Raw genomic sequence first — 12,595 nt, 5'->3', positions numbered from 1 at the left:
CTCTGATCATATATAATTCAATATCCATACAATTTGTGATTGATCTTGGGTCCCAACACATTCGGAAAACGGTGCGCCTAGGAGACAGATCCACCTACGGTCAGACCGCACTGAGTATGCCCAAACTCGTCTGATCTTGGAAGCCAAGCACTGCAGGGCCTGGTCAGTACCTGGATGGGGAACCACCAGGGAATACTAGGTACCGTAGGTATTTTACTCTCCAACAGCTTAAGCTACTTGGGACTCAATATATCAATCTGATCTCAGGTCAATAGTATTTGTCAGATCATATTGGAATCGAGGTAGTGACCTCATTCATCTAAACTCCTGTTTATGGAGGATATGTATGAATTTCATTATGGATGAGGGTTCATTTATTTTCGCTCACCTATAATATAATTTTGCCCATAACAGGTACATTGGTACTGGCAAACACTCATGCTCTTTAAAACATTGATGCCAGCTCTCGCTTTTTCTTAAGTATATATCAATAAAAGTAAATTTTTAATAATTTCATCATTTCAATTTTTTTCAAGTGTGCCCAGGAAAAGGCCTATAGTTTCCCTTTCTTTTGGTCCTTTGTTTTCTGCAAAGGTCCATACCTGTTGTTTCATAGTTGTTATAACTATCTTCCTGGAGCACCACCAACTACTTGCTGAATTTATTATTACAAGTAGGCCTTTATGTTGGTTTAATATATCATATCATTAAATTCACTGAACTGAAATTTTTATATCCTGTGCAGATTTATTTTCTCTTGCTAAGATCTATAATTGCATCTGCCTGTGTGTATGGGCTACCAACTGAACGACCCATATGCCAGCCGCAGGAACAGATGCTGATGAGGTCACTATACCAGTTGCTGTGGCCAGGCATGTCGGGCAGCAGATTAGTAAGTGTATATGCACATATTGTTTGTGCAGAATATAGAGATTGAGCGGCTGATCCACTGTTTAGGTGTGTACCCAGCATAACTTAAACATGCACAGTGAAATGTGATTTGTATAAACATTAGAACATGTTTGGGCATTTATGAAAACTGGAGCAGGATAAAAATGAGCGATGTAACATATGTCGCCTAATCAGAACTTGGCTTTCATTTTCTAAATACTAATGCAAATGGCAGATTGCTACTGTGGCTATATGATCCAGCCACATTGCAATATACGCCTGGGGTCAGCGGGATGTTGAATGTAGAAAGAGAACATATGTAAACCTATACGTGGACTTTGTACATAGGAGATGATTGGATAAAATAGCTTAGGAGGATGGCTCTTGGATTTAATAAGCTTGCCTGATGCAGGGAGTTGTCAGGGAACAGTGAAATGTTTTGATGCTAGATGTCAGCCTCATAGTGCGAGCAAAAACATTTTATGCAGTGGATCCAGCCTGAAAAAAGTATTGCAGCTGTGAATGGGAGCAGATAATAAGTACAGTATGAGAGAGACAGACCTTGCACAGAGCAAAGGGGTCATGCTGGGAGATACTGAGTTAAGTGAACACATGTATTCTGGCCCTCATTCCAAGTTGATCGCTCGCTAGCTACTTTTAGCAGCCGTGCAAACGCATAGTAGCCGCCCACGGGGGAGTGTATTTTAGCATAGCATGAGTGCGAACGCCTGTGCAGCAGCAAACACATTTTGTGCAAAACAAGACCATCCCTGTAGTTACTTATTCTGTGCGATGATTGCAGCGATGAAGGTCCCGGAATTGACGTCAGATACCCTCACAGCAAACGCCCAGCCACGCCTGTATTTTTCCAAACACTCCCAGAAAACGGTCAGTTGACACCCATAAACTCCCACTTCCTGTCAATCTCCTTACGTCCGCCAGTGCGACTGAAAGCGTTGCTAGAACCTGTACAAAACCGCAATGCTTTGTACGTCGCATGTGCGCACTGTGTTGCATGCGCACTGTGTTGCATACGCATGCGCAGATTTGCCGGTTTTTTAAATGATCGCTACGCAGCGCACAACGGCAGCTAGTGATCACCTCGGAATGAGGTCCTTTGGTGCATAGGATGGTTTTGTGGGTGTTAAAAATGTGCTAGGTCCAGTGATTGTTCCTTTGTTTCAGCATGGTTTTTCTTACAATTTCAAAGGAAGCAACATAATAGTTTGCTCTTTGCACAATGTGCATGAAAAGGACATTCCCTTGACAACTACCATCTTTTGTTAAAGGGTAGTGTCAAAAACCAACAAAGGTCCTCCTGCGTCTGTGAGGGCTACCTGCGGAAGTTAGAGTGATAAACCATACCTGCTTAGACATATGCAGTTATTGGGGACTCCCAGAATACATTACATGGCTTTTATGACATTTTTAGAGACCCACCTGGACCTCCCTGTGGTCAGATGCATTCCATGATGCCACCTTCTAATTACACTGCTGTGTGGTAGGCTTTCCTGTTTACAGTTGACAGCCCATGCCCATTGACTTTCTAGCAGTCCTTATCCAAAGTAATTGGCTAGAATTATTCAAGCCAGAGCAGCCAGTACAGAAGGGGTGATGCTGTTAATCACACTACCCAGAGGCGTAAAATAGATGTAGGTGCCGGTAAAAGTACAACTGGGTGCATCACATAAATGTGCAGTTGACCCTTGCCCTGTATGAGTGATCAGCAGCGGCAGGTTATCCTGTAAGCTATCCTCCAAACAGTCTGACAAGGTTGCAAAGAACATCAATCCTTAAGCAGCTGCTATGGGTTACAGCAAGTATTTTCTGCATATGGATTTTTTAATAATTTCCCCCATGGTATTTAACAGTATAAACAGATTGCTCTCACCCAAGAGTTCAACAATTCCCGTAAGAATTTCAACCATTCGGCTGTCCAAAAAAGGACCTCTTTCATGAGCATAATATTTAGCAATGACTTCAAAGAGCATCTTCTTGCACAAGTCCTGATTTTCAACATCTCCATTACTGTGAGACAACTGCTGACTTAGCGTCACGATATGTTCATCAGGGAAATACTCCAAACACTCTACTGCCGCAGCAAGCCATCTATCCAACCTACAAATACAGGTACAATAAACCAAAGGCAACACATTCACCTGCTCGGTTATCTGGCCATCTACTGCAATGTTCTACTTCATGAACAATGTGTCACCATCAGTCATGAGAAAATGGAATTCTACATAATAACACATTAAGTCAGGGGTGGGGAACCTTTGGCCCTCCAGCTGTTGTTGAAAAACACATACCAGCATGCCTAACTACAGTTTTGCTATTTGGACATGCTAAAACTTTTGCAGGGCATGCTGGTATGTGTCATTCAACAACAGCTGGAGGGCCGAAGGTTCCCCATCCCTGCATTAAGTAATGCTATTAATAAAACAACTGGCTTCCCATACACAAGATTAGTAAGGGACATAAAACATAGGTCTTCATGTTGGCAAGCATAGGAGTGCATCTGTAATGCCTGCCTAACAAAACGACTTGGGTGTCTTTTATATTTCTTCTACATGAGACTTTTGCTGGGAGGCTGCCAAGTAGTGAAAAGTATTAAACAAATAAAGATTGCTGCTAGAAACAAAAATAGGATTTAAATTACCTACCGGTAAATCCTTTTCTCATAGTCTGTAGGGGATACTGGGAATCCATTTAGTACCATGGCGTATAGACAGGCCCACTAGGAGCCATGAAGAGGTAGAGGCCACGGATCTTCGAGGAGCATCTCGAGAAGATCCACATACCAGGCCCTTCGTGATCAGTCCGGAGCGGTGAGGATTGCTTGAACCTTTTCCCTTTTTATTCTTTTTAGAATTCTTGGGATCAGAGGAAGTGGAGGAAACGTACACCAGCTGGTAGACCCACTGAGTTGTCAGAGCGTCTACCGACACTGCTTGTGGGTCTCTCGACCTGGAACAATACCGCTTGAGCTTCTTGTTGAATCAAGAGGCCGTCATGTCGATCTGTGGATATCCCCACCGACGTGTCAACCCTTGGAACACCTCCGGGAGAAGGCCCCTTTCCCCCGGGTGCAGGTTGTGTCTGCTGAGGAAGTCGGCTTCCCAGTTGTCTACTCCCGGAATGAAGATCGCCGACAACGTCACTGCATGTTTTTCCACCCAGAGGAGAATCCTTGACACCTCTGACATTGCGGCTCTGTTTTTCGTTCCACCCTGTCGGTTTATGTACGTCACTGCCATCACATTGTCCGACTGGACCTGAATAGCCCGATTCTGAAGAAGAAATGCGGCTTGCTAAAGGGCATTGTAGATAGCTTTGAGTTCCAGGATGTTTATTGGAAGGATGACTTCCTGACTTGACCATCTTCCCTGAAACTGCACCCCCTGGGAGACTGCGCCCCAACCTCTGAGGCTTGCGTCTGTAGTTAGCAGAATCCAATTCTGAATCCCGAACCTCTGGCCCTCGATGAGGTGAGAAGTCTGTAGCCACCACAGGAGGGAGATCCTGGCTTTTTGGGACAGACGAATCCTCTGGTGCATGTGAAGATGCGATCCGGACAATTTGTCCAACAGATCCAGCTGGAAGGGTCTCGCATGAAACCTTACATACTGAAATGCTTCATAAGAAGCCACCATTTTCCACAGAAGGTGTATGAAGAGATGCACTGAGATTCAGGTTGCCTTCAAGACAGCCCCAACCATCGACTGGATTACGATCGCCTTTTCCAAGGGAAGGCATACTTTCTGAGACTCTGTGTCCAATATCAATCCCAGGAACTGAAGCTTCTGTGTTAGTTCTAGGTGAGATTTTGGAAGGTTCAGAATCCACCAATGATCCAGAAGTAGTCTTGTTGAGTGGGCAATGTTCTCCAACAGTTGTACCCTGGACGGTGCCTTTATCAGATCGTCCAGGTACGGAACTATGGCCCACATTCAGTACTTTTAGCAGCCGTGCAAACGCATAGTCGCCGCCCACGGGGGTGGAGGGGGAGGAGAGTGTATTTTCGCTTTGCAAGAGTGCGAACACCTGTGCAGCCGAGCATTACTAAAACATTTTGTGCAAAACAAGACCGACCCTGTAGTTACTTATTCTGTGCGATGATTGCTGCGAAGAAGGTCCCGGAATTGACGTCAGATACCCACCCTGCAAACGCCTGGACACGCATGCGTTTTACAAACACTCCCAGAAAACGGTCAGTTGACACCCATAAACTCCCTCTTTCTGTCAATCTTCTTGCGTTCGGCTGTGCGAATGGAATCGTCGCTAGAAGCAGTGCAAAACAACGATGCTCTTTGCACCCGTACAACTCGCGTGCGCATTGCGGGTCATAAGCATGCGTAGTTTAGCCATTTTTTTTAAATGATCGCTATGCAGCGAATGGCAGCTAGCGATCAACTCAGAATGAGGGCCTATGTTCACTCCTTGTTTGCAGAGTAGTAACATAATCTCTGCCATCACTTTGTTGAACACCCTCAGTGCCGTGGAGAGACCAAATGACAGGGACTGGAACTGGTAGTGACAGTCCTGCAGTGCAAACCGTAGAAAAGCCTGATGAGGTAGCCAGATCGGAATATGAAGGTTTGCATCCTTGATATCCAGAGACACTAGGAATTCCCCCTCCTCCAGATCTGAGATCACTGCTCTCAGAGACTTCATCTTGAATTTGAACACTCGTAAGTACAGGTTCAATGACTTGAGGTTCAGAATCGGTCTTATTGATCCGTCCGGCTTTGGTATTACAAACAAGCTGGAATAGTAACCCTTGTTTTGTAGATGAGGTGGAACTGGAACAATGACCTGGGTCTGTAACAATTTTTGAATGACGTTCTGTAAGGTTATTCTTGCCTCTTGTGAAACTGGTAAGCTTGATTTGAAGAATCTGTGCGGTGGGAGCTCCTGGAACTCCAGCCTGTAGCCCTGGGATATAAGGTCTGGTGATGGCATAGGAACCTATGGCCTTGCACCTAAACTTGGCCGTCCGAAAGAACTGTAGGTTGGATCCCGAATAGGCCTTCCTAGCTGGGGGAGCTGCAGAAGGTAGGTATGTGGACTTACCGGCAGTAGCTTTGCAGATCCATTTGTCTAGTGCTGACACTGCCATAGCTGTAGTGCGTGCATTAAGCAAGCTTCTCTCTTTTATGGCTTCCACCAAAAGGTTTGCAGAGTCCTGTATATGCTGCAGGAGCAAATCTCCCCTTGAGGCAAGATATCTAACCCCTCAATCAGGTTACCCGACCATTTAGCAATGGCTCGCGTAATCCACCCACATGCTTTTGGGTCTCTGGGCCACCCCCCAGCTGTATACAAAGATTTGAGTGTAGTCTCAATTTTGTGATCAGACACACACACACACACACACACACACACACACACACACACACACACACACACACACACACACACAGGAAAAGGTTAAATGCACAATTTACCCACAAAGAGCCCTTCCAGGGAGACACAGAGTATAGAACCAGCGCACGGTGCCCTTATCGCTAGTGCCAAGCTTAGCCGGGTCGCAGACTAAGTACCTAGATTGGGGACTTAGTACACTAATTATCGCTCCCCCCCTGCTATGACCCCCTGGCACCACTGAGATAATCTGGAGTCTCTCTGGAGGAGCTGCGCGTCCCTGTCAGTCAGCGTCTGTGTCAGCTGCAGTAGAGAATGTGGCGCCTGTGAGCTGCTGGATCCACTCATAGTGAAGCCCAGCCCCTTCAATGGTGCGCGGTCTTCCCGCTCTTCTTTATACTGGCTGTATGTGTTTATGTGCATAAAATGGAGACAGACTCCTTTTATGGCTTTGAGGCCAGTCTGGGTACACTGTCCGCTGTTCAGTGTCTGTACACAGTCGGGAGACGCAGTCCGCCCCGATTAGAAGCCGTGTGTCTCCGTACCCTCATGCCGCCATAATGGCCGGCGACCCGCTAACCGGGACACCGGCTTAGTACTCACCACTCTTCTTTCTTCTGGCTCTGTTAGAGGTGACTACATGCTGCGGGAATGTATGCTCACCGTGGTGGGGCTTACGAATAGTTCCCTCAGGAGCTAGTGTACTGTCAGCGGGGAACGGGACCATTAACCCTGAGAGAGGTTTGGGCCGTCCTCTCCCCTAAGTCCCACAAAGCAGGCAGGCTGGTGCCATCCAGTCCAGCCGGAATATAACAAAATGCAGAAAACTCTTCAGGAGCTTCCAGAGATGTGACCAGCTCCTCTGGGCACATTTTCTAAACTGAGTCTGGTAGGAGGGGCATAGAGGGAGGAGCCAGCACACCTAATCAAACTTCTATAGTGCCCATGACTCCTAGTGGACCCGTCTATATCCCATAGTACTAAATGGATTCCCAGTATCCCCTAGGATGTAATATAAAGATAATTGCCGATCAATCAGTTTAAACCAGTATAGCAAAGTCTAACATGCACAGGTATGCAATATATATTTTATTTTACTTATTCCCTTAACATTTTTTTTTTTTTACATTTCTTCAGAGCTTTGATGCAGTGTACACCAGGGACGTGCGGTGAGCTAAAAGGCTAAGGAGGGTCACTGGTGTACACTGTATACATAGACTTACTGCATTAGCAGAACTAAATGAAGCAGTGCTGTCTTTGTAAAAAGCAATTTCAAAAAGGTACGTCAGATTACAGTCAGGTTACAGCAATCACTCTGCACTGTACTCATTTATTAGCATACAACATAGCATTCCGTAACGTACTTTATAAACGGACCAACAATGCAATGAAGGGGATGTGTAGAAAAGCTGTGGCTTTTCAGCTCATTTCTATTGTCCTTATTGCTGGGCCTCTCGTTACTTACACTTGCCCTCTTATAGCCAGCCAGTCAGCTGACTTATGCACAACACAGAGCAGGGATATCTGACTAAGCATGCTAGAATGCAACAGAAAAAAAACAGAAATGCACTTTTTATTTACATATGTTTCTGAATCATTTTTAAATAAGATTTTATTATTATTTGGGGAAAAATTCATTCAGATATTACACTTAAAAGGATAACTCCACCCATTACTACTAACCATACTAAATTTCCCCACCTAGGACCTTATATTTTTTGGTGGGAAAAAAATCATCGACATCGGCTCAAAAAATGACATGGAGATGGTAGTTAAATCATTTGACCGTGCCATTATACTAAAAGATCTTTTTCCTTTGTCCTTACGCAAGAGCTAGTAAAAAATAAAATTGGTGCCTATATAGCAGTGATTATCTAGGTACACATATAAAAGAAACATGGATAAGTGTACATTATGAAAAAAAAAGCTTTCAAGCAACTTCTATTAAAAAGGGATTAAAGTTATTTCCTCCGTCCTTCAACAGTTTAACAGATTATCAATTCCACAGTGACCTCATCCCCCCCACCTTCCCAAGGGTGTGGATCATTGGCACAACCCAAAAAGGTCAACCCAAAGAGGTTGACACTGGAAAAAGGTCAACATGGACAATAGGTCGACATGAAAAAAAGCCGACACAGGAAATGGTGGTCATGAGGGTTTTTTAGTGTAGTTTACACCGTAAAATGACCGGGAACCCCAATCAGTGCACCGCGTCCCCTTCAGGCAAGGTTACTATTCCCAATCATAGGCCACATGGATGGTAAAGTATGAAAAATAAAAAATAAACCTTTTCCTATGTCGACCACTGCCTATTTGACCTTTTGTCAATGTCAACCTTTAAACCATGTTGACCAATAGTGGTCGACCTATTGATTGTCAACCGCATACCCCTTCCCAGGGGGTGGTCTTCAGTTTGCCGGCTGTCGGGGTCCCAGCGCACAGTATACCGGCGCCGGAATCCCGACAGCCGGCATACTGACACCGTTTCTCCCTCTTAGGGGTCCACGACCTCCCTGGAGAAAGAATAGATAGCGTGGCGCGTGCAAGGGGCTCATTTGCGCTCACCACGCTGTCGGGATTCCGGCCCCAGGACCCCGACAGCCGACATACCAAACTACACCCCTTCCCAGGCACAGGTGCAGTTTAGAAAGATGTTGGGAAAAGTGCACTGCTTTTTCACAAACCGGGAGCACTGGTTGTGGAGTTAGATTACTGCATTGTTCCACATAACAAATATGTGAAACAGCACTTACTTAGGCAAGCTTAGCGTCTGCAGAATTTCTCTATCCAGAAATGTATTAGAAACAATAAAGTCTGTAAAATGCTTCTTGTAGTCTGCTTTAGCTGGGGAGGCTAAGACTTCTTCCAAGACAGGAATGTGAATGAGCTGCAGAAGCCGCACCATAACCTGCTGTTTCCACACATTTTCAATATCTTAAAAACCAAAAACACAACATTAGATAGCACACGCACTGAGATACTGTATGAAGCATTTTATAGAAAACCTGGTAGATTGTAGAAAAGCTGGGGAATGTACATGTCACACGGTAGCCGCTACAGTGTCCAGCGGCTTGACATTACCTTTCTGTGAAGGGGCACTGGTTGGTTTGGGGAGATCAGAATTCAGCTGTGCATTAGGATGCTCACAGATACAGTGCAAGAGCTGGCTCAGTTTCTCATTGGCAGAATCCAGGGCTGTGGGGTTACATATTGTTACAACACGCCCACTTCTATATTAGAGAGAGGAAGAAAATGTGTGAATCCTATATAAAAGCATGAAGGTATTTATCATTCTGCCACAAAACCCTCCTAAATGTTGTACTGTCAAACATCCCCATGATGTCTGGCTGCACATATCGTATAATATGGTAGGCAATCTTTGCTCATTTTCCTGCGCACCTTAATGGGATACAAATAAAAATGAACAAAGATATTAGTGCTTTCTTCCAACCATTCTGGCAGAACTTTACACCCATTACTCAGAACATAATAATAATAATAATAATAATAATAAGAAGAAGATAGATTTTATGCACATCAGTCACTAGGAATACTCTGGAAGAATCAGATTCTGCACTCGTACAGTTACATAGATTTTTACCCTTCTAACCAATGTGATAAGTATCCAAGGAGAGCAAACCCTACTAGAACCCAAATAATAGGAGGGGGGTATGATATGTCGATATTCAAAATGTCAACATGTCATAACGTTGAACATTTCCATTTTTTATCATGATAAAATGTTGACATGTTAGTATGCTGACATATCATCCCTGGTGGCCAGCACAGACTGATTTTCTTCCTGGTGACTGCAGCGGCGTCTTGTAGTAGCCATGTGACAGTCACTTCCTGGTCAGACCTCTGATCCTCCGGCATCCTGCTATCCCCTATACACACACACACACCCTAATGTCGACATTCTGGGAATACTGATTCATTTTGGCAATGTTGACGCTGTTATTGTCGACCTTTTGACTACATCCCTACAACAGTATATTAGTGGCGTTATGCAGGTGTATATTATAAAAGAAAATGAGAAAGTGTTCTGCTCAAAAACAAATTTCATTAACAAATAAAGGCCAACCTGGACCGCCTCTTCTCTTTTCCATAGCTGTTGTCACTGGGTGAGCAGTCGGCAGCTCCTCTGGACTCTAGGAATCTATAGAAATTATTATTACTGTCCTCGAAGACCGGTTCAACTTCACCCTTAAAAGGTTTTGCACCAACAGGTTTGAATATTTTGTGATCCATGAGGGCTTGGCACAGCTGTACTCCTTTAGTGCGTGAAATATCATAGCTGCTTAAATACATATTCTGCATGAGATGGCAAAGTACAACGTCCACAGCGTCTGACCCTGCAAAGCAGTTTGGGTAAGTACGAAGATGCTGCCGTCTGTTCTTAACTTCCACTTGTGTGTTCAGGGCTTTTATGATACTGTTCCACAAATGGGTGGCCTGGAAAGGTCCTGTGTAGCCTAATCAACAAAAAAGTGAATACAATTTTTAAGCATGACTAGTTTAAAAATATGGTTAAACAAAATCAAATATGAAAAACGAACTTGAGAGCATGCAGGCAATAATAAATAGGTAATACTGAAATTGCAACACATGGATGTATACTGCTATATATCATGGTCTTGTGACTAGTAAGGGGGGTATACTGTATCCGGCAATCCAATCATAAGACAGAGTCAACAGGATCGACCTCCTAAAAACTACTGGCAAGGTCTCAGTATCTTAGCATTACTACCACTAACCCTCTTTGACAGGACAAATACACTACCAGTCAAAAGTTTTAGAAGACCCCATTTTACAAGTTTTATTGAAATGTATGCAGTTTAATATTTCGATGACCTCTGAAATTAAAGTATAAAACCAAATCTATAGAATAATGTTGTTCGACAAAATGTAATCTAAATTTTTTACTCAAAGTAGCCACCATATGAGATATAACCACCAAGCACACTCTTGGCATTCTTTTTTCCAATGCAAATCAAATATTGTTTGGTAAGATCTTGCCAATGCTAATGTAGATGTTCCCACAAATGTCTTGTCGTGTGTTTTGATTTTGACCCTTCTGTCCAGTTCATGCCAAATCAGCTCAATTGGGGTTTAAGTCTTGCGACTGTGCTGACCATTCCATGATTTGAAGCCTACAGTCTTATACTTTTCTTTTCTGCAAAAGGTAGCTCTTGAGGTATGTTTTAGGTCATTATCTTGCTGTAGGATGAACCCTTGACCAACTAAGTGTAGACCAAAGAGTATCAACATGGCGATGTAAAATTATGTTGTAGTCCTTTAGGTTCAGGGCGCAATCACTCTACAAGTCACGATGCAGCAAAAGTGCCCTAGATCATAAAGCTTCATTTTCCTTGTTTGACGTTTGAGGTCACCTAGTAAATAAACCTAAGTGGTGGCTTGTAGAAGCCGCTGATTACCGATGCAAAGGGAAATGCTTTCAATAGTAAAACATGGACGGTTTTAATATAAAAAAAACATTGCCTTTTTAGGGTTTGGGTTTCATGCTGCTGCTGTACATAAACACCACACACAGAGGAATCATCATTTTGCCTACTCAATAGTGTACAAGAACCAAATTTTTTATTATTTTTTATTTATTTATTGGGCCATAAGACCTTCTTCCAGTTTTCAGAAGTCCACTGGTGGTGCTTTAGGGCCTAGGCAAGCCTTTATCACTGCAGCAGAACAGCTGAAAGTTTTTAACCCGTTAACTGTTCCCTGAAAAAGGGCTTTTTTTAAAAACTAAAAATCAACACTATTTTTCAGTATTTGCTATCCTAATTTATTTTTTACCTCTAGCAGTTTATTGCTTATCTTTGGACCATTTCAGGTTATTCACTGGATTTGAATTGCTTACAGTTCAAATTTAAACTGGAAAAATGGGGAGGTGGTATAAGACCTGACTGGTAGTGAAAGTCTGCTGATGACAGGACTCGACAAATATAAGTCGCCAGATCACCATGGCAAGTAACATTGCAGTCCAGGCATCCAGATTTTGCTGTGGTTTACTCTAAATTTGAATACTAATTGGCCATAAACTTATTATTGTATATAAAATCCTGTAGTATTTCTCAGACTCATGTATCAGAAATGAGTCAAACATCTATACTAAAATAATCCTGCGGACAAACTCTCTTTACATATTTTAAACGCAGCCCGTTGTCTAATTGCTAAACAATGGAAATGTATAGATCCCCCCTCTCGACACCATATTTTATTTATAAGTTGCTATGTTGCAGCCATGGAGAAGATTTCAGCCTACCGTCACAATTCTTCCCAATCTGGTGTGACTGGTTTCTGTCCAACAACACTACCCCAC

General features: G+C 43.5%; 1 protein-coding gene and 1 pseudogene across 1 annotated transcript in view; one reads left to right on the top strand and one right to left on the bottom strand.

Moving 5' to 3' along the window:
• The window catches only part of DEPDC4 (DEP domain containing 4), a 102,791-nt gene that overhangs the window by 32,696 nt on the left and 57,500 nt on the right, over positions 1-12,595 (bottom strand). Inside the window, exons 2-5 of the mRNA XM_063927840.1 lie at positions 10,340-10,730; positions 9,337-9,485; positions 9,009-9,189; positions 2,783-3,009 (exon numbers count right to left, since the gene is read on the bottom strand). Of these exons, the coding sequence (XP_063783910.1) occupies positions 2,783-3,009; positions 9,009-9,189; positions 9,337-9,485; positions 10,340-10,730 (948 nt within the window). The remainder of the gene's footprint in view (positions 1-2,782; positions 3,010-9,008; positions 9,190-9,336; positions 9,486-10,339; positions 10,731-12,595) is intronic.
• LOC134939095 (5S ribosomal RNA) lies at positions 93-211 on the top strand (annotated as a pseudogene).

This window comes from Pseudophryne corroboree, chromosome 6 (genome assembly GCF_028390025.1).
Source record: "Pseudophryne corroboree isolate aPseCor3 chromosome 6, aPseCor3.hap2, whole genome shotgun sequence".
In the NCBI taxonomy this organism is placed as follows: Eukaryota; Metazoa; Chordata; class Amphibia; order Anura; family Myobatrachidae; genus Pseudophryne; species Pseudophryne corroboree.
This window is presented reverse-complemented; position numbering and strand designations above follow the sequence as displayed.